The sequence below is a fragment of the Zalophus californianus genome, chromosome 5, assembly GCF_009762305.2.
Source record: "Zalophus californianus isolate mZalCal1 chromosome 5, mZalCal1.pri.v2, whole genome shotgun sequence".
Lineage (NCBI taxonomy): Eukaryota > Metazoa > Chordata > Mammalia > Carnivora > Otariidae > Zalophus > Zalophus californianus.
Genome location: NC_045599.1, coordinates 40,818,287 through 40,838,807, shown reverse-complemented (window position 1 = coordinate 40,838,807; position 20,521 = coordinate 40,818,287). Strand labels below are relative to the sequence as shown.

Below are 20,521 nucleotides of genomic sequence, written 5' to 3'. Positions count from 1 at the left end.
ACTTGAAAGAGTTGCGTGTTCTTTATGATTACTCAGGTTAGAGGCAAATGACCCAGTGGTATGCTAAGAATAGAATTTAGCTTTTATTGAGGTAAAATTTAAAACTAGATATTTCATAAGCGTAAATACTGTAATTCTTGGTATAAATTACTACTAATCAAATACTTAAGATTTTGTATTTCTCTACAGACAATCCATGTGTTTGTGGCTTTTACTGAGGATAAGATTAATTCTGGGAGTAAGAGGAAGTAGTTGTGGAAATGGAGTGCTGTAAAGGAAGGTGAGCTTTGGGCAGCAAGAGACAAGAAGGTGCTCTGCTGGGTTAGAGATAAAGAAACAATCCAGGACAGAAGAGTAGGGGAGATCTGAGGTTGATGAGGTAGGTAGGAGGGTATCCCAGACCATCTTGTCTGGATTTCTTGCTTCCCCTTACAGAAAGTTTAGTTGCTTGGAGAGAAAAGCTAGCTTAGGATTCTAAAATTTGGGGGATGCAGTAGGGATAGTTTCTTTAAAGGAAGGTAGCCAAAGAATGCATGTGAGAGAATTTATTTTGAGAACTGCCTCACAATAAAACGTGTATTTATTGAAGTACTTCATAATTATTTCCTTTTAAGTTTTTGGAATCATAATTAGTTTTGCTGTATTTTAAGTGTTAATACAATTTAGAAACTTGATGGCTCTTAACCTGTTAATTTTTAACCCCCTAAATCTGCATTATTCAGTATGAGAGTCTGTAGCTATTTAAGATGAGATTAATTAAAATTAAGTAAAATTGAAAAGTCAGTCCTTCATTCTCACTAGCATATTGAGTGATCATAGCCACGTGAAGCTAGGTGACTACTGTATTGGACAGCATATTATTGTATTGGACATTTTTGTCATCACAGAAACTTCTTTTGGACAACACTGCCTTAAATGAAATTGTTGGTTTTCTTTCCTCTCTCCTCCATCAGATAAACTCTGTTTTATATTAATATGTAATCAATTTTGAGAATTTTCTTTTAAGATTTTATTTATTTGACAGAGAGAGATACAACGAGAGAGGGAACACAAGCAGGGGGAGTGGGAGAGGGAGAAGCAGGCTCCCCACTGAGCAGGGAGCCTGATGTGGGGCTTGATCCTAGGACCCTGGGATCATGACCTGAGCTGAAGGCAGACACTTAACGACTGAGCCACCTAGGCGCCCCATTTTGAGAATTTTTTTAAATCAAAACCTTGAAAGGCTCTCTAGAGTAATACAGATGGTCCCCAGCTTACAGTGGTTCCACTTAGGATTTTTTGATGGTGAGAAAGCAATAGGCATTCAGTGGAAATTGTACTTTGAGTTTTGAATTTGGTTCTTTCCTGGGCTGGTGATACGTGGTAAATCCTCTCTTGTGATGCTGGGCAGTGGCAGTGAGCTGCAGCTCTCAGTAAGCCATGGTATCACAAGGGTAAATGACTGATAACACTTAAAACAATTCTGTGCCCATACAGGTATTTGGTTTTTTACTTCCAGAGCTGTATTCAATAACTTACAGGAGATATTCAACACTATTGTAAAATAGGCTTTGTGTTAGATGATTTTGACCAATTGTAGGCTAATGTAAGTGTTCTGAGCATGTTTAAGGTAGGCTAGGCTAAGCTATGATGTTCAGTTGTTGAGGTTTATTAATGGATTTTTGATTTAAAATATTTTCAACTTATGATGGGTTTATTGGGATAGAACCCCATCATAAGATGAGGAAGATCTTTATTTCTTGTTAGGTAATTAAAAAGGCAGTGCCACCCTTTTAGAATGATTTGTCTGGCCATGTTATAAGATTTTTTCAAAAAGTGGTGACTAAAATAAGTGTATTTTTTGTGGCTTAAACTTAACTGTCTCTACTAAACTGATGACCTTCAGGATTATTTCCACTCTCTATACAATAAGTATGTCCTGGGAGGGCCTAAAATGTTACAACAAAATTTCTAAGGTGAAAAGCTACTTTTGTTCTGTATACTTTTTAGGGGATATTAGACATAGAGTTTTGATTTATCTACTTAATATGTAATAGATCATCATAGCTTTCCAAAGTTATGAGAGTGGAAACCCCAGAAGTAATTATTTCACTGTAAGTGTACTTCTCTCTGATCTTCTCAATTAGGTATAAAAATGAAGGGATAATTTCTATGGCTTTGTTTTTTTGTTTTGAACAGAAGAGTAAAATAGGCTTTTCCTTTGTCCTGGTTTCAAACAATCTCTTTACCATAGATAGGTTTTTTTCAGGTAGCTTGCATGTATAACATAATTTCAGGAAACACAATGAAAAACTTCTTCATTGTGATAAAGTATTTTTTAAATTTCAAAATTAATTATTTTGGTCTTTTGTTTTATTGTAAAATATTCAAACATGGAAGTATATATAGTAGGAAATCAGTTTTCTTCCTGATTTGTATGAATGTCATCTCTGGACATAACTACTTAAAAGTTGGTGATATATTCTAGGCTTTCTGATGAATATTTAGATACAAACACATAATTCGTTTTATATAAGTGAAATTATACTGAATATAGTGTTTTTATAGATTATTTTGATTACTTAACATTATATTGGATATATTTCTATGTATATGATCCATACTCATTGATTAGGTTTTAAAATTTTTTTATGGTAGTAAGTATGAAATATACGGTTTTTAAAAAAATATTTATTTGAGAGAGAGAGCAAGCGTGGGGCAAAGGGAGAGGGAGAGAGAATCTTAAGCAGACTCTGTGCTGAGTGCGGAGCCTGACTTGGGGTTCGATCCCACAATCCTGAGATCAGGACCTGAACCAAAATCAAGAGTCAGACACGCACCACCCAGGTGCCCCAGTATGTTTTTATATGAAGATAACATGCAGTTGTATGTGCAGCTGCCTTAGTATGATGGTGATCTATAATAGGTGCTCAATACATGTTAGTTTTGTTCTGTTTTGTTTTGTTTTAGTTCAAAACACATTTATTGAGTACCTACAAAGTACAAAAGTCATTGAAGAGACATACACAGACCCCACACCCCCACTCAGGGGCAAAACTAAGATCAGACTTCTAGACCCTTGGATGCTAATGAACATGAAATGGCAAATTAACAGGAAGATGGTCACATAATAAGTAATTGGATATGCAGTCTTGGTCAACAAATATTAATGGCAATGCCATTTAATATGTCACAACACCTGGGTAGCTCAGTCAGTTAAGTGTCTGAGTCTTTAATTTCAGCTCAGGTCATCTCAGGGTTATGAGATTGAGCCCCGCATTGGGGCTTGGGATTCTCTCTGTCCCTCTGCCCCTCCCCTCCCCAAAATAAATAAATAAAAATAAAGATGTGATTTTCAATTAGGGTATATATGTGTGTTCTAAAATATTCTATTTGGAAAATACAAAATGACCTTATTTTCTTCTTAATACACACCAGGAAAAGTGAGGCTTGAGAAAAATTTTGGCTGGTGAGAGTTCATAGAATATAGTCCCTAAATTTGCTTTGCATAAGTCCTAGCCCTCTATAGGATATAGCAGAATCTCTGGGAAGTTATGAAATTTTTATGTTTTGTTTTCCATGGGGATTTTGTAATGGCTTGTAAAAAAAACTTTTTTAAGAAAAGATAAAATCAAATTTTTATCTCCTAAATGATTGGCTTTATCCCCTAATACTGTCTCTAATCAAGTCACATCCTGGCTTCCTTTTCTACTTTGAAAAGCTCAAAATGAAGGAAGACCCCTGGTATTGGACCCCCTTTCAGCTGGGGCCCTACACATGAGTAAAATATATGTTGAGAATTCCATTCCAGGTTATTTATTTAACAGGCAACTCTTCAGATTTTCAAGGACTATTAGAAAATTGAGGCTATCAAATAATCCAGTCAGTAAATGGGCAGAAGACATGAACAGACATTTCTGCAAAGAAGACATCCAAATGGCCAACAGACACTGAAAAAGTGCTCAGTATCACTCAGCATCAGGGAAATCCAAATCAAAACCACAATGAGATACCACCTCACACCAGTCAGAATGGCTAAAATTAACAAGTCCGGAAACAACAGATGTTGGCGAGGATGCAGAGAAAGGGGAACCCTCCTACACTGCTGGTGGGAATGCGAGCTGGTGCAGCCACTCTGGAAAACAGTATGGAGGTTCCTCAAAAAGTTGAAAATAGAGCTACCCTACGACCCAGCAATTTCACTACTGGGTATTTACCCCAAAAATACAAATGTAGTGATCCGAAGGGGCACCTGCACCCCAATGTTTATAGCAGCAATGTCCACAATAGCCAAACTATGGAAAGAGCCTAGATGTCCATAAACAGATGAGTGGATAAAGAAGATGTGGTATATTTATACAATGGAATATTATGCAGCTATCAAAAAATGAAATCTTGCCATTTGCAATGATGTGGATGGAACTAGAGGGTATTATGCTAAGTGAAATAAGTCAATCAGAGAAAGACAAGTACATATGATCTCACTGATGTGAAGAATTTGAGAAATAAGACAGAGAATCATAGGGGAAGTGAGGGAAAAATGAAACAAAATGAAACCAGAGAGGGAGACAAACTATAAGAGACTCTTAATCTCAGGAAACAAACTGAGGGTTGCTGGAGTGGTGGGGGGTGGGAGGGATGGGGTGGCTGGGTGATGGACATTGGGGAGGGTATGTGCTATGGTGAGTGCTGTGAATTGTGTAAAGACTGATGAATCACAGACCTGTACCCCTGAAACAAATAATACATTATATGTTAATAAAAATAAAAATTTTAAAAAGCTCCCCCCAAAGATCTCTTTAAGCGATTCTTGGCACATGAAAAAAGTAGTTAAAGGCTTCAAGAACAAAATATACTTTAGGACTACATGTTAGTTTTTATTCTTCTTTTTGGACATATATGAGAAGGGCCATGGAAGATGATTAACTGTTTGTTTTGAGTAGTGAAAATTATAAGGATTCACAGTAAAAATCCACAACCATGGCATTAATCTTTTCACTATAAAGGAAACCTTTCTCCTAAGGATGTTTGGGTTTATAAATTGCTGCAAGACTAGCAGGATGGCTATTTAAGAGTCTTGTAAGTTAGGCTGCCCCAATTATTTTAGGTGCTTCCAGTAAGCAAATATTTTTTATTGGTGAATAAGACACCACATGATTTATCCTTTTACTGAGAGTGCACAGTATAGTATGTACTATAGAGTTGTACAGTATGTGAAAACATTTTATGTGGGAATCTTGGAACAAAGTTCTTTGCTAACTTTGAAAATGTTTAGAGGCAGGTGCTGAGATTGGAAATCCAGCACTACTGTTACGGGTAGGATAGGTGAATGTGTGCTTTGTGATAAAGTTTCAGATCTGATTGTTTCTAGTGGTTCTAGACAAGAGTCTAGGAAAAGATGGATCTGGAGCTGATTGTTAATTATTTGTAAAGTCCCGTCTTGAAGTATTAATGCTTTATACTTCTCATTATCTCTTTTTCACATCTGATCCTTATGCCTTTCTGCAGGAAAGTTGTGGGCCTCTGTTTTGGGTGAATCAGTAGAGAAGATTGGTTTGGGGCCCCAACTTCTTCTCTCCCTGAGAAAAGAGTAAGGAGTGCTGTCAGCAGAAGGGCTTCCACAATAGCCAAGTCTGAAGCTTTGTGTGGAGGTAATGCTGTACTGTACAGGCATTGCCCTCAGGATTCCAGGAGATGGTAGAACTATAAATTTCTTGTAGCAATAACATGGGTATATCAGCCTGTTTATCTTTGTTAGCACTTTGCATTCCTAGTGGAAAACATGCTTGAGAAGTAGTTGTTAGAATATAGAATTGGAAGTGCTTCCCTAGCATGTTTTTGAACTTCAGATTGTTAATCCGTTTTCTGTTCTTGTTTTTGGGTCTTTTCTTGATTTGTTTGTTTAAATTTTTCTTTCCAAAAGACTCAAGTTACTTAAAACGTTTGAAAACCTAAGTTTATGGTTACACAAAGGTTTTATGTACCTCAGAGGCTTTTGCTCACTTGTTTATTCATTTGTTCATTTATTCATTCAACAAATATTCCTTGAAGTACTTATAATAAGCAGGATTGTGGAAGGAATGCTAACAGATAGTCATCTAGTCAAAGGAAAAGTGAAAAATGTATTTTGGAGAGATACCAAAGGCTGAATGTAGGTAGGTAGACGTGTGTGTGTGTGTGTGTGTGTGTGTGTGTAATTGAAAGACACATATCCATGGGTACATATAGAGAGAAATGGCCCATAGTTCTCTCCTAAACATTTTTAGAATCTGTTTCTTCTGTTCTTGCTGTTACTTCTCTATTTCAGGCCCTCAGCATCTCTCATATACATCTGTGTTTCTTGGCTCTAAACTTACCCTCTATTCTAACTTCACACTGCTTTTTCCTTTATATGGCTCTTCTCAGAGTTGTTCCCCTCTAGTAAAACACAGATTGGATTGTGTGTCTCCTGTTACTCAAGAATAAAATTCAAAGTTCCTAGTAGATAGTTTCAGTATAGATTCTGTAAATAGTCCGTTTATGAAGCTCTCCACAGTTATGCACTTTTAGTTATTATCTGTTCCATGGTGAGATCCTTACTGGTCTTCCCTTGTCCTGATACATGGTTTGGATATATTCCATTTCCTTCTGTGGACCTGTTCCCATCATTGACTGCCCTGCCCTCAGTATGAGGAGGCTGACCTTGCCCTTTGACTTCTAGATTTGTGTTTAGACAATGGGAAACATTGGCAGGAGGAGAGGAGGGTTGCTGTGTTTATTCTTCTGGCTTCCTCCTGCCACTTTGTCTTGTTGGCTTTCCCAGAGGTCACAGTTCTTATGAAGCTGCTCTCTTTGTACTTTTAAGGCTTAGGGGTAGTAGCAGCTTCAGGAGGTTGTACTGTCTCTTGACTCTGACCATCTTCCATACCTTGCAAATAGTCCTTTATTAAGCTCTTCTTAAATTACCCAGTTTAAGGGTGCTGTTTCCTGCTGGGGTCCTGATTGCTGCATTGTCTAAGCTTCACTTTTGCTTGTAATTATAGTTGTTACTTTCCTGTAGCACTGTCTTTTTTATTAAACATTTTTGGTGAGCTCTTATTCATTTGTCCCCCCTTCCAGTCTTTTTTCCTTTTTTCCCCCCCCTGGCACTGTGGCTGCTATATAATAGGAATTGAAATGTCTGAATGAATAAGAAGGGGACATTTTCAAGAGAATGGACATTTGAATTTCCCTGGATAGCATAATATTTACTTAGATGTCTGAAATAGGATTTTTTTTTTTTTGAGAAAATAGGGGGAGGTAGTAGCTACTGAAGTCCATTAGTCACTTTAATAATGTCTAGATTTTTAGTTCATTATTTTCATAAAGTAAATTTAGCACTTTTTAAAAAAACTATTGCTTCGATTTATTTTTTTAAGGTTTCAGATGTGCTTTATTTCTTCAGTCATGCCATATTTTAATGGGTGCACACTGCCTTTACTTGGTATCAATTATGAGTTGGTTTTGAAATAATTCAGTATTACACCAGCTGGGGTGATTACTACTGACCTCTCCATTCCTTTGGGGTGATGCTGCCAGCAGGGGACAAAATGCATTCTATTCCAGTTTGTGTTGCTGCATATGCACACAAAGCAACACAGAAAGTGGCTCCACTAGCTAATACAGCGTTACCATATTTGTAATGGAAATCAGGTGTCTGCGTTCCTGGTGGTTCTGCGTTGCCATTGCTTGCTGCATGCTTTGTTTTTGTTTTAAGATTTTACTTATTTGTCAGAGAGAGAGGGTGCGTGCACAAGTGCGCATGCACAAGCAGGAACAGCAGGCAGAGGGAGAAGCAGGCTCCTGGCTGAGCAGGGAGCCCGATGCGGGGCTCCATCCCAGGACCCTGGGATCATGACCTGAGCCAAAGGCAGACACTTAACCAAATGAGCCACCTAGGTGTCCTTTGCTGCATGCTTTGATCTTGGAGACAACTTAGAGCATTTTTGGCCATGGGAAGCATCCTGAAGCTGGTGCAACTGCAGCTACTGGTTTGCTACAACTTTGTGCCAAGTCCCTTTGCAAAGAGCCCTGAAAAACCTGGTGCTTCTGCATACTAAAAATTGACATTGGTTTCTCTTTAAAATGCATTTGAGATTAATTCCATTTATTCTTTTGGAATATTTTGTAATACCATGTCTTTAAGGATATATGTACTATATCTAATATAGGAGAAATTTCAATTATCACTTGATTGAAGGAGAATATAGGAAGCATATTTATCTATCGAGGTATTCATTTATCTGTCTTCCTCAGTGTGTCTTAGAAGGGATACACTAAGACCAGACATATAGTAGCTAACAATGTGTTTAGAAGACTGAAAGATGTTTAGCAAGAACTTTTAAAAAGTGACTTCTCGTATGGAAATTTTAATTAAGAAAAAAAATACCCTAGAATTATGATTAGGGTCAAAAATAGTTTCTATATCCTTTATATAAGGATATACCTATTCTGTGAAAGGGTTTATTTCGAGAAGCATCTTCCTATAATACTAACTTGGACACAGTACTGTCCATCACTATCCCAAAAAATTACTATTGAAAATAATCTCAGGGCGCCTGGATGTCTCAGTTGTTAAGCATCTGCCTTCGGCTCAGGTCATGATCCCAGGGTCCTGGGATCGAGCCCCACCTCAGGCTCCCTGCTCAGCGGGAAGCCTACTTCTCCCTCTCCCACTCCCCCTGCTTTTGTTCCCTCTCTCACTGTGTCTCTCTGTCAAATAAATAAATAAAATTTTTTTTAAAAAAAGGAAAGAATCTCTATAGCAGAGAATATTCCATTGCTTTTTCCCCCCTTTTTTAAATTAACATATAATGTATTATTTGTTTCAGGGGTACAGGTCTGTGATTCATCAGTCTTACACAATACACTGCACATACCACAGCACATACCCTCCCCAGTGTCCATCACCCAACCACCCCATTCCATTGCTTTTTAAAATAGAGATATTTGTTTACTCTGGGGAATTAGATTTGCCTCTGTCTGTGTGTGTGCGTGTGTGTGCACACGCGTGTATATGTTTGTGATCTCTCTGTCTTGTCTTCTTGGGCTGCTGTAACCGTATGCCATAGACTGGGTGGCTTAAGCAACAGAAGTTTAGTTTTTCACAGTTCTGGAGGCTAGAATTCTGATATTGGGATGCCAGCATGATTGGGTTCAGGTGAGGACTCTCTTCCTGGCCTATAGATGGCTGCATTTTCCTGTCATGGCCTTTCCTTGGTGCATGACATGGAGAGAGAGAGAGAGATCTCTTTGTTTTCCTCTTCTTATGAGACCAGTCTTACTGGATTAAGTTATTAGATTTATGACCTCATTTAACCCTAATTACCTCCTAAAAAACCTGTCTCCAAATATGATAAAATTGGAGGTTAGAGCTCCAAAATAAGAATTCTGGGGGCCACAGAATTCAGTTCATAGGGATGTGCTTGTATAGATAGGTATATATAAAATATATGAGCAGTAGAGGAAATAACTGTGATATATTTAAGTTGAAGAAATATTCATGCTTAGACATTGACAACCCAGTATTGAAGTTCATTATTGAAGTTTCTTCATAAAGATACTGCTCTGTTAGTGGAGGTGGTATAATCTTATGATAAAAGGGTGGTGACCAAAGATCCCTTTTTCCTCAGACCTTAGAGACCACTCAGTTCTCACTCTCCTCGATGTCTTAGTATTTGACATCCTACCTTTGCCCAGATATAGACTTGTTACTCTAAGCTACTTCTCTTGGCTTTTGTATCACAACATTGCCCTACTTCTCTGTTGTTCATTCTTTTGCAAGAATGGCCGTTGTGTGCTGCTGAACAAAACGGACACAACCCCAGCCCTCTAGAGCATGTAGTCATCCTCTCTTCCTTTCTCTCCTACAGTCTCTGTTCACGATTTCATTGTGGATATTTAGTCGTTAGCTGATTGTTTTGTCTGTTACTTTTGATTTTAGGCTGTTTCTGAACTGTTGGATTCCCCTGGCTTAAGTTACCATCTCTAATGCCAGTATCTTGGGTATCATACCCTCCCTACTTCTGATCATTACCCATTATAGCTCTTTTAGTGTATTTTTATTCAGAGCCAACTAACTGTATGTGTGCCTTGTGCAAAGAATATGAGAATGATAGAGTCTTTGCCTTCAAGTTGGTGACAGAACGTCACAGGCAATATAAAATATAGCATGATAGATGTGTGTATAAGTTGCCATGGGACTGATACATAGGGCGTGCCTGCCTTGGACTGAAGGGGAAATGAGAGGGCAAGTATCCCTAGTAGAAGGCTGAACATACATGAAGGCGCCTAGGGTTTTGAAAACATAATGTGAAAAGGCAGCAGCAAATGGTTCAGTGTGATTGGAGTCTTAAGGGCTGCATGGAGAAGAGTCAGAGATGAAGCTGAGCATTTAAGAAGTTACCAGATCATCCCAAAGGCAATATTCTCAATACTAAACTAATTTTCTTAGTTTAGAAGAAAAACCATGTAAAAACCACTGTAAACCATGTCCCACTCCCAGCTTCACATTTCTGTCAGTGGGCCTACCATTCTCTCTCTTCCAAACCCTGAAGTGTCATCTTCAGGTCTGCCTCAGCCCTTGTGATGAGGCGTGAAGTTAAGTCATTTCTATATTCGGAATGCTCCTTCGTGCATTCTCTTCTGTTTTCACTGTTAACACACTACTTATTTGTTAATTACTGGATTATTTCAAGACTGTATGAAATCGTCTCCTTTCTACTATTTTTTTTAAAGATTTTATTTATTTATTTGACAGAGACACAGCGAGAGCAGGAACACAAGCAGGGGGAGTGGAAGAGGGAGAAGCAGGCTTCCCCACTGAGCAAGGAGCCCGAAGTGGGGCTTGATCCCGGGACCCTGGGATCATGACCTGAGCCGAAGGCAGACGCTTAACCAACTGAGCCACCCAGGCGCCCTTGTTTTTTTTTTTTTTTTTAAGTTAATTTCTAGCCTCCCTTATCTTACCCTGTTGCTGATCCTGACTGGAGCAAAGAGGGCAGTGATATTTTATTTCCTACAGGAAAAGTCGTTTTTTAGGCTAGTATTTTATTTTATTTATTTATTTGACAGAGAGAGATACAGCGAGAGAGGGAACACAAGCAGGGGGTGTGGGAGAGGGAGAAGCAGGCTCCCCACTGAGCAGGGAGCCGGATGCAGGGCTGGATCCCAGGATGCTGGAATCATGACCTGAGCCAAAGGCAGACGCTTAACGACTGAGCACCCAGGTGCCCCTAGGCCAGTATTTTAAATACGTAATTCTTTTTATTAAACGCAAAAATCTCAAGCCCTCTTCCTCCCATTAAAAACCACAAAATTGAAGAATTAAGAGTTATCCGTAGCAAAAAACATTTTGTTCCATTAACTTTGAATTTTCATTATGAACATAATATGTATTTTATACTGAACAAGCTTTTTCAAACAACTGGTCTCCCACCTCCCAGTCTCATCTTCTTGTCACAGTTCTCACCTCTTTTTTTTTTCATTTTTTTAAATTTTTTATTGTTATGTTAATCACCATATATTACATCATTTGTTTTGGTGTAATGTTCCATGATTCATTGTTTGTTCATAACACCCAGTGCTCCACGCAGAACGTGCCCTCTTTAATACCCATCACCAGGCTAACCCATCCCCCGCCAGAACCCTCAGTTTGTTTTTCAGAGTCCATCGTCTCTCATAGTTCGTCTCCCCCTCTGATTTACTCCGCTTCATTCTTCCCCTCCTGCTATCTTTTTTTTTTCTTTTCTTAACATATCATAGCATATACCCTCCCCAATGTCTATCACCCAGCCACCCCATCCCTCCCACCCCCCCACCACTCCAGCAACCCTCACTTTGTTTCCTGAGATTAAGAATTCCTCATATCAGTGAGGTCATATGATACATGTCTTTCTCTGATTGACTTATTTCACTCAGCATAACACCCTCCAGTTCCATCCACGTTGTCGCAAATGGCAAGATCTCATTCCTTTTGATGGCTGCATAATATTCCATTGTGTATATATACCACATCTTCTTTATCCATTCATCTGTCGATGGACATCTTGGCTCTTTCCACACTTTGGCTATTGTGGACATTGCTGCTATAAACATCGGGGTGCATGTACCCCTTTGGATCCCTACATTTGTATCTTTGTGGTAAATACCCAGTAGTGCAATTGCTGGGTTGTATGGTAGCTCTATTTTCAACTGTTTGAGGACCCTCCATACTGTTTTCCAGAGTGGCTGCACCAGCTTGCATTCCCACCAACAGTGTAGGAGGGTTCCCCTTTCTCCACATCCCCGCCAACATCTGTCGTTTCCTGACTTGTTAAATTTAGCCATTCTGACTGGTGTGGGGAGGTATCTCATTGAGGTTTTGATTTGGATTTCCCTGATGCTGAGCGATGTTGAGCACTTTTTCATGTGTCTGTTGGCCATTTGGATGTCTTCTTTGGAAAAATGTCTGTTCATAAGTCTTCTGCCCATTTCTTGATTGGATCATTTGTTCTCTGGGTGTTGAGTTTGATAAGTTCTTTATAGATTTTGGATACTAGCCCTTTATCTGATATGTCATTTGCAAATATTTTCTCCCATTCTGTCGGTTGTCTTTTGGTTTTGTGGACTGTTTCTTTTGCTGTGCAAAAGCTTTTTATCTTGATGAAATCCCAATAATTCATTTTTGCCCTTGCTTCCCTTGCCTTTGGCGATGTTTCTAGGAAGAAGTTGCTGCGGCTGAGGTCGAAGAGGTTGCTACCTGTGTTCTCCTTTAGGATTTTGATGGACTCCTGTCTCACGTTTAGGTCTTTCAACCATTTGGAGTCTATTTTTGTGTGTGGTGTAAGGAAATGGTCCAGTTTCATTCTTCTGCATGTGGCTGTCCAATTTTCCCAACACCATTTGTTGAAGAGACTGTCTCTTTTCCACTGGTCATTCTTTCCTGCTTTGTCAAAGATTAGTTGACCATAGAGTTGAGGGTCCATTTCTGGGCTCTCTATTCTGTTCCATTGATCTATGTGTCTGTTTTTGTGCCAGTACCATACTGTCTTGATGATGACAGCTTTGTAATAGAACTGGAAGTCTGGCATTGTGATGCCGCCAGCTTTGCTTTTCTTTTTCAACATTCCTCTGGCTATTCGGGGTCTCTTCTGGTTCCATACAAATTTTAGGATTATTTGTTCCATTTCTTTGAAAAAAGTGGATGGTATTTTGATGGGGATTGCATTGAATGTGTAGATTGCTCTAGGTAGCATTGACATCTTCACAATGTTGGTTCTTCCAATCCATGAGCATGGAACGTTTTTCCATTTCTTTGTGTCTTCCTCAATTTCTTTCATGAGTATTTTATAGTATTCTGCATATAGATCCTTTGCCTCTTTGGTTAAATTTATTCCTAGGTATCTTATGGTTTTGGGTGCAATTGTAAATCGGATCGACTCCTTAATTTGTCTCTCTTCTGTCTTGTTGGTGTATAGGAATGCCACTGATTTCTGTGCATTGATTTTATATCCTGCCACTTTACTGAATTCCAGTATGAGTTCTAGCAGTTTTGGGGTGGAGTCTTTTGGGTTTTCCACATAAAGTATCATATCATCTGCAAAGAGTGAGCGTTTGACTTCCTCCTTGCTGATTTGGATGCCTTTGATTTCTTTCTGTTGTCTGATTGCTGTGGCTAGGACTTCTAATACTATGTTGAATAGCAGTGGTGATAGTGGACATCCCTGCCGCCTTCTTGACCTTAGTGGGAAAGCTCTCAGCTTTTCTCCATTGAGAATGATATTCGCTGTAGGTTTTTCATATATGGCTTTTATGATATTGAGGTATGTACCCTCTATCCCTATACTCTGAAGAGTTTTGATCAAGAAAGGATGCTGTACTTTGTCAAATGCTTTTTCTGCATCTATTGAGAGGATCATATGATTTTTGTTCTTTCTTTTGTTAATGTATTGTATCACGTTGATTGATTTGTGGATGTTGAACCAACCTTGCAGCCCAGGGATAAATCCCACTTGGTTATGGTGAATCATCCTTTTAATGTACTGTTGGATCCTATTGGCTAGTATTTTGGTGAGAATTTTTGCATCCATGTTCATCAAGGATATTGGTCTGTAATTCTCCTTTTTGATGCGGTCTTTGTCTGGTTTGGGGATCAAGGTAATGGTGGCCTCATAAAATGAGTTTGGAAGTTTTCCTTCCATTTCTATTTTTTGGAACAGTTTCAGGAGAATAGGTATTAATTCTTCTTGAAATGTTTGGAAGAATTCCCCTGGGAAGCCATCTGGCCCTGGGCTTTTGTTTGTTGGGAGATTTTTGATGACTGCTTCAATTTCCTTAGTGGTTATAGGTCTGTTCAGGTTTTCTCTTTCTTCCTGGTTCAATTTTGGTAGTTGATACATCTCTAGGAGTGCATCTATTTCTTCCGGGTTATCTAATTTGCTGGCGTATAGTTGCTCATAATATGTTCTTATAATTGTTTGTATTTCTTTGGTGTTAGTTGTGATCTCTCCTCTCTCATTTATGATTTTGTTGATTTGGGTCATTTCTCTTTTCTTTTTGGTAAGTCTGGCCAGGGGTTTATCAATCTTATTCATTCTTTCAAAGAACCAGCTCCTAGTTTCGTTGATCTGTTCTACTGTTCTTTTGGTTTCTAGTTCATTGATTTCTGCTCTGATCTTTATTATTTCTCTTCTCCTGCTGGGTTTGGGCTTTATTTGCTGTTTTTTCTCTAGCTCCTTTAGGTGTAGGGTTAGGTTGTGTATTTGAGACCTTTCTTGTTTCTTGAGAAAAGCTTGTATTGCTATATACTTTCCTCTTAGGACTGCCTTTGCTGTATCCCAAAGATTTTGAACCGTTTTGTTTTCATTTTCATTGGTTTCTATGAATTTTTTTAATTCTTCTTTAATTTCCTGGTTGACCCATTCATTCTTTAGTAGGATGCTCTTTAGCCTCCATGTATTTGAGTTCTTTCCGACTTTCCTCTTGTGATTGAGTTCTAGTTTCAAAGCATTGTGGTCTGAAAATATGCAGGGAATAATCCCAGTCTTTTGGTACCGGTTGAGACCTGATTTGTGACCTAGGATGTGATCAATTCTGGAGAATGTTCCATCGGCACTAGAGAAGAATGTGTAATCTGTTGCTTTGGGATGGAATGTTCTGAATATGTCTGTGAAGTCCATTTGGTCCATTTAAAGTCTTTGGTGTCATTTAAAGTCTTTATTTCCTTGTTGATCTTTTGCTTAGATGATCTGTCTATTTCAGTCGGGGGTGTTAAAGTCCCCCACTATTATTGTATTGTTGTCAATGTGTTTCTTTGCTTTTGTTATTAATTGCCTTATATAATTGGCTGCTCCCATGTTAGGGGCATAGATATTTACAATTGTTAGATCTTCTTGTTGGATAGACCCTTTAAGTAGGATATAGTGTCCTTCCTCATCTCTTATTACAGTCTTTGGTTTAAAATTTAATTTGTCTGATATGAGGATTGCCACTCCAGCTTTCTTTTGGTGTCCATTAACATGGTAAATAGTTTTCCACCCCCTCGCTTTCTTTTTTTTTTTTTTTTTTAAGATTTTATCCATTTATCCGAGAGAGAGAATGAGATAGAGAGAGAGAGCATGAGAGGGGGGAGGGTCCGAGGGAGAAGCAGAGTCACCGCCGAGCAGGGAGCCCGATGCGGGACTCGATCCCGGGACTCCAGGATCATGACCTGAGCTGAAGGCAGTCGCTTAACCAACTGAGCCACCCAGGCGCCCCCCACCCCCTCACTTTCAATGTGGGGATGTCTTTGGGTCTAAAATGAGTCTTGCAGACAGCATATCGATGGGTCTTGGTTTTTAATCCAGTCTGATAGCCTGTGTCTTTTGATTGGGGCATTTAGCCCATTTACATTCAGGGTAACTATTGAAAGATATGAATTTAGTGCCATTGTATTGCCTGTAAGGTGACTGTTACTGTATATTGTCTGTGTTCCTTTCTGGTCTATGTTACTTTTAGGCTCTCTCTTTGCTTAGAGGACCCCTTTCAATATTTCTTCTAGGGCTGGTTATGTGTTTGCAAATTCCTTTAGTTTTTGTTTGTCCTGGAAGCTTTTTATCTCTCCTTCTATTTTTCATTGACAACCTAGCTGGATATAGTATTCTTGGCTGCATATTTTTCTCGTTTAGTGCTCTGAAGATATCATGCCAGTCCTTTCTGGCCTGCCAGGTCTCTGTGGATAGGTCTGTTGCCAATCTAATGTTTCTACCATTATAGGTTACATATCTCTTCTCCCGAGCTGCTTTCAAGATTTTCTCTTTGTCTCTGAGACTCATAAGTTTTACTATTAGATGTCGGGGTGTTGACCTATTTTTATTGATTTTGAGAGGTTCTCTGTGCCTCCTGGATTTTGATGCCTGTTTCCTTCCCCACATTAGGGAAGTTCTCTGCTATAATTTGCTCCACTATACCTTCTGCCCCTCTCTCTCTTTCTTCTTCTTCTGGGATCCCAATTATTCTAATGTTTTTCGTCTTATCATATCGCTTATCTCTCGAATTCTGCCCTCGTGATCCAGTAGTTGCTTCTCTTTCTTTTTCTCAGCTTCTTTATTTTCCATCATTTGGTCTTCTATATCGCTGATTCTCTCTTCTGCCACATTTATCCTAGCAGTTAGTGTCCCCATTTTTTATTGCACCTCTTTAATAGCCTTTTTTATTTCGATTTGGTTAGATTTTAGTTCTTTTATTTCTCCAGGAAGGGTGTCTCTAATAACTTCCATGCTTTTTTCAAGCCCAGCTAGTATCTTTAAAATCATGATTCTGAACTCTAGGTCCAACATCGTACTAATGTCCGTATTGAGTAGGTCCCTGGCACACGGTAGGTACTACCTCTTGTTCTTTTTGCTGAGGTGATATTTTCCATCTTGTCATTTTGTCCAGAGGAGAATAGATGAATGAGAGAACAAAATGCTAACAGGTTAACAACGTCCCCAGCAAATATACTCTAAACAAATCAGAAAAGACCTGAAACCAGGGGAAAAGAAAGGGAAAGAAAGAAAAAAGAAAAAGAAAAAGATAAAAACAAAGAAAAACAGAACAAAACAAAACAAAAAAAACAATATGATCAGATATGATCAGGCTAGTGCATAGATCAGTGCCACACACTAGATTTTGGGTGTATTTTGGTCTGTTAGAAGAAAGTGCCTCCTAAAATTTTAAAGAAAGAAAGACTTATATATGTACAAAATAAGGGTTGATACAATGAAGGGATGGAAGATGACTGTAAAGATGAAAATTATAAAAGATTTTATAAAAGGAATTGATAAGATAAGTTGTTTGAAAAAAGAAAGATGATTTAAAAAAAAAGAAAAGAAAAAAGAAAAAGGAGAGAATGTGATCAGGCAGAGACTAGAACAAAGCCATACACTAGTGATTTAGGGTATATTTTGATCTGTTAGAAGAAACTGTATCTCAAAATTTTAAAGAGAGAACAACTTATATATATATGCCAAAAATAAGGCTAACTACTATGAAGGGATAGAATATGACTCTAAAAATGAAAAATAAAAATGTTTATTTTTTTAAAAAAGGGATTGATAAGATGTTGGTTGAAAAGGGGAAAAAGAAAAATTGGAAAAATAGTTAAAAAAATTAACTTTGAAAAACTAAAGAATCATGGTAAAAAAGCCATGAATTCTATGTGCAGTATTCCCCTAGCGCTGGAGTTTGGCCGTTCTCATTGATCTGTAAACTTGGTCTTGGCTGGCTGATCTTGCTGATCTTCTGGGGGAGGGGCCTGTTGCCGTGGTTCCCAAATGTCTTTGCTGGAGCGGAATTGCCCCGCCCTTGTCGGTCAGGGCTAAGCAATCTGCTCGGGTTTGCTCTCTGGAGCTTTTGTTCCCTGCAAGCTCTCGGTTTAGCTTTGGAGGACGAGAGTGAAAATGGTGACCTCCCAATCTCCGCCCAGAGGAGCCGAGAACTCAGGGCCCTGCTCGTCAGTGCGCCCCCAGAGAAAAGCAGTCAGTCATTCCCGTCTTCCCGGTCTCCGGCCATACTCCATGCTCACCCGGCCTGTGACTGAGCGTTTCTATCTCTGGCTCCTGACTCAGTGTGGAGTCTCCAAACCCAGCAGATCCCTGCGGTGCGCTCCCGTGCAGCTCCTCCTAAGGGAGGAAGGGGGGTCTCCCTGGATCTGCCGCTTGTTGGGTCCCTGCTGGAGGAGCAGTGGCCCGACTGTGCCACAGATCACGGTTTATGGCAACCCCGAGCTGAGAGCCCGCGCCTCAGCTCCGTCTCTGCAGCCAGCTTCCCCTGCTTTGATACCTGGGACTGCTGCTCTCAGGCACCCCCGGTCTTTCTGTGACCCCGAGGGTCCTGAGACCACACCATCCGGCGAGGGTTCCACCTCCAGTTTAGCCACTGGAGCAATGTCCCTCCGCGGAGCGGCTTCTAAAAGTTCCGATTTTGTGCTCCGCGGCTCTATCACTTGCCAGAAGCGGCCAGTGGAGGCCCCCTCCCCCGCCGTCTATCCTCCCGAATATCGCCTCGGATTCACTTCTCCGCACGTCCTACCTTCCAGAAAGTGGTCGCTTCTCTGTTCAGAGAGTTGTTGCTACTCTCCTGTTCGATCTCCTGTTGAGTTCGTAGGTGTTCAGAATGGTTTGATCCGTATTCAGCTGAATTCCTGAGACCAGAGGAAATCCAGGTCTCCTACTCCTCCGCCATCTTGCTCCGCCCCCCAGTTCTCACCTGTTAATTTATCCAGATGACTTGCCTCCATGGGAGGCCATATATACACTGACATTGGAAACAGCCTGTATTGGAATCCTGGTTTTACTTCTTATTTGTTTCAGCAAGGGTCCACATTTGTCTAAGCCTCATAATAACTTTATGTGGAAAATGGGAGAAGTGCTGTTACCTGCAGGGTTATAGGTAATGATGGAGTTAATCTGTGTAGCCCAGTGCCTGGCATGTGTGAGCATGCAATACACATTGGCTCTAAAATGTTATGTACCTTGAAAACTCCTTGCTCATTCCCTCTGTGCTCTTGTTAGTGCAACCTCATGCTGAACTTGCTTCCTTGTACCACTAAATGCTCTCCCTGAGCCCCTCCCTTTTGCCTGTGGTTTACCTGCTGTTACAGGTTCAATTCAGTTGCCTTTTTAAAAATAGTCTTTTCTAATTACTCTAGTTCACGTTGACCTCTGAATTCCTATAGGACCTTTTATACCATTTTAGAAATTAGTCACTTTCTGTCTTTTTAATGATATTTCTTTGTAAATTTACATACAGTAAAATTCACTTACTTTGATGTACATTCTGTGAGTTTTGACAAATGCTTAGAGTTATGGGTAACCATCACAATCAAGATACAGAACAATTTCATCATCCCCCAAATATCTATCTTGGTATTGTGGTTTTTTGTTTTTGTTTTTGTTTTTTTTTTTTTTTTGGTATTGCGTTTTAAACAATTTCCTCTAATATACATTCTGTTTCTACACATGAGGTTTAGGCTCTTGAACCTAGTGTCTGTTTTATATTAGTTGTCTCCCTCTGTGTGGCCTAACCTAGTACTGAGCATATAGTGAGTAGATGCTAGGGTGTTTGAATTGTATAAAACAAAGCGTAAAAACATGGTAAATTTGAACGTACTACGAAGCTACTCATTTAAGTTATTTAACTTCTCTTTAGTCTTTCATTTTACTTGGGCGAAAAATTTGAAATGGATATTATTCTTGTATAATTGGCTCAAGTGATTTGGAGCCTTGCAGGGCTGATAAAAATCATTTTAAATTTATCTTTGGGGAAAAAAGGACTAGTTTCTTTCTGTTTTTATTATCAAATACACTTATGGTTTCTGTTTTTTGCTAACCCTATTAATTTTTCATGTGAAACAAAAGTTTCTATTTTTCCCCTTGAGTATTTTTGGCTGTTACGATGTTATTGATAATTAAATGTATTTACAGTTTTCCCTTTTTTTCTTAAACATATTTAAAATATCAAATAATTCAATTAAAAATAAACTAGTTACAAAATGTAAAATACAAAACTTTCTCGTTTTTTTAACTTTATTTTTCTGTGGGCCAATTTTGCTCTCTTCCCTGGGTATTTCTTTTATTGATTGTCTTTAAAATCAGAGGTCAACGCAAGCAAGAGAATTTATACTTGATAAAGGTGGGGCTGATATGGACAAGCTAATGCTGCATGGTTTCCTTTATCTCTACTCTTGGGTATTTTGAAATGTTGATCCTTCTTATAAAGGATCAAATATGGTTAAGATTTGTATCCCATTCAGTAGAGTTTACTTCCTAATGAAGTGAATTGAATTTAACCATGTGTATCTTTTTTCCCTTCCCCAACAGCTTCCATGCCTATGGCTGTTCTAAATTTGAGCCAAATAAATCCATTTCAGAGAGGCTTTTTCTGTAAAGACAACAGCATCCAGTATCCGTACCATGACAGTACCATCACATCCACTGTCCTCTCCATAGTGGGGCTTGGTTTACCCATTTCCTCTGTAAGTAAATTAATAAGTAGGTAGTGATGGGTTTGTTGTGCTGGAGGATGG

At 39.1% G+C, this 20,521-nt stretch overlaps 1 protein-coding gene across 3 annotated transcripts in view; it reads left to right on the top strand.

Moving 5' to 3' along the window:
• PLPP1 (phospholipid phosphatase 1) overlaps positions 1 to 20,521 on the top strand; it is a 99,421-nt gene that overhangs the window by 24,285 nt on the left and 54,615 nt on the right. For 2 of the 3 annotated variants that reach the window (XM_027604720.2, XM_027604722.2), the window contains exon 2: positions 20,316 to 20,470. The exons of the other annotated variant lie outside the window; for it this stretch is intronic. In XM_027604720.2, the coding sequence (XP_027460521.1) occupies positions 20,316 to 20,470 (155 nt within the window). The remainder of the gene's footprint in view (positions 1 to 20,315; positions 20,471 to 20,521) is intronic. 3 annotated transcript variants of the gene reach the window in all.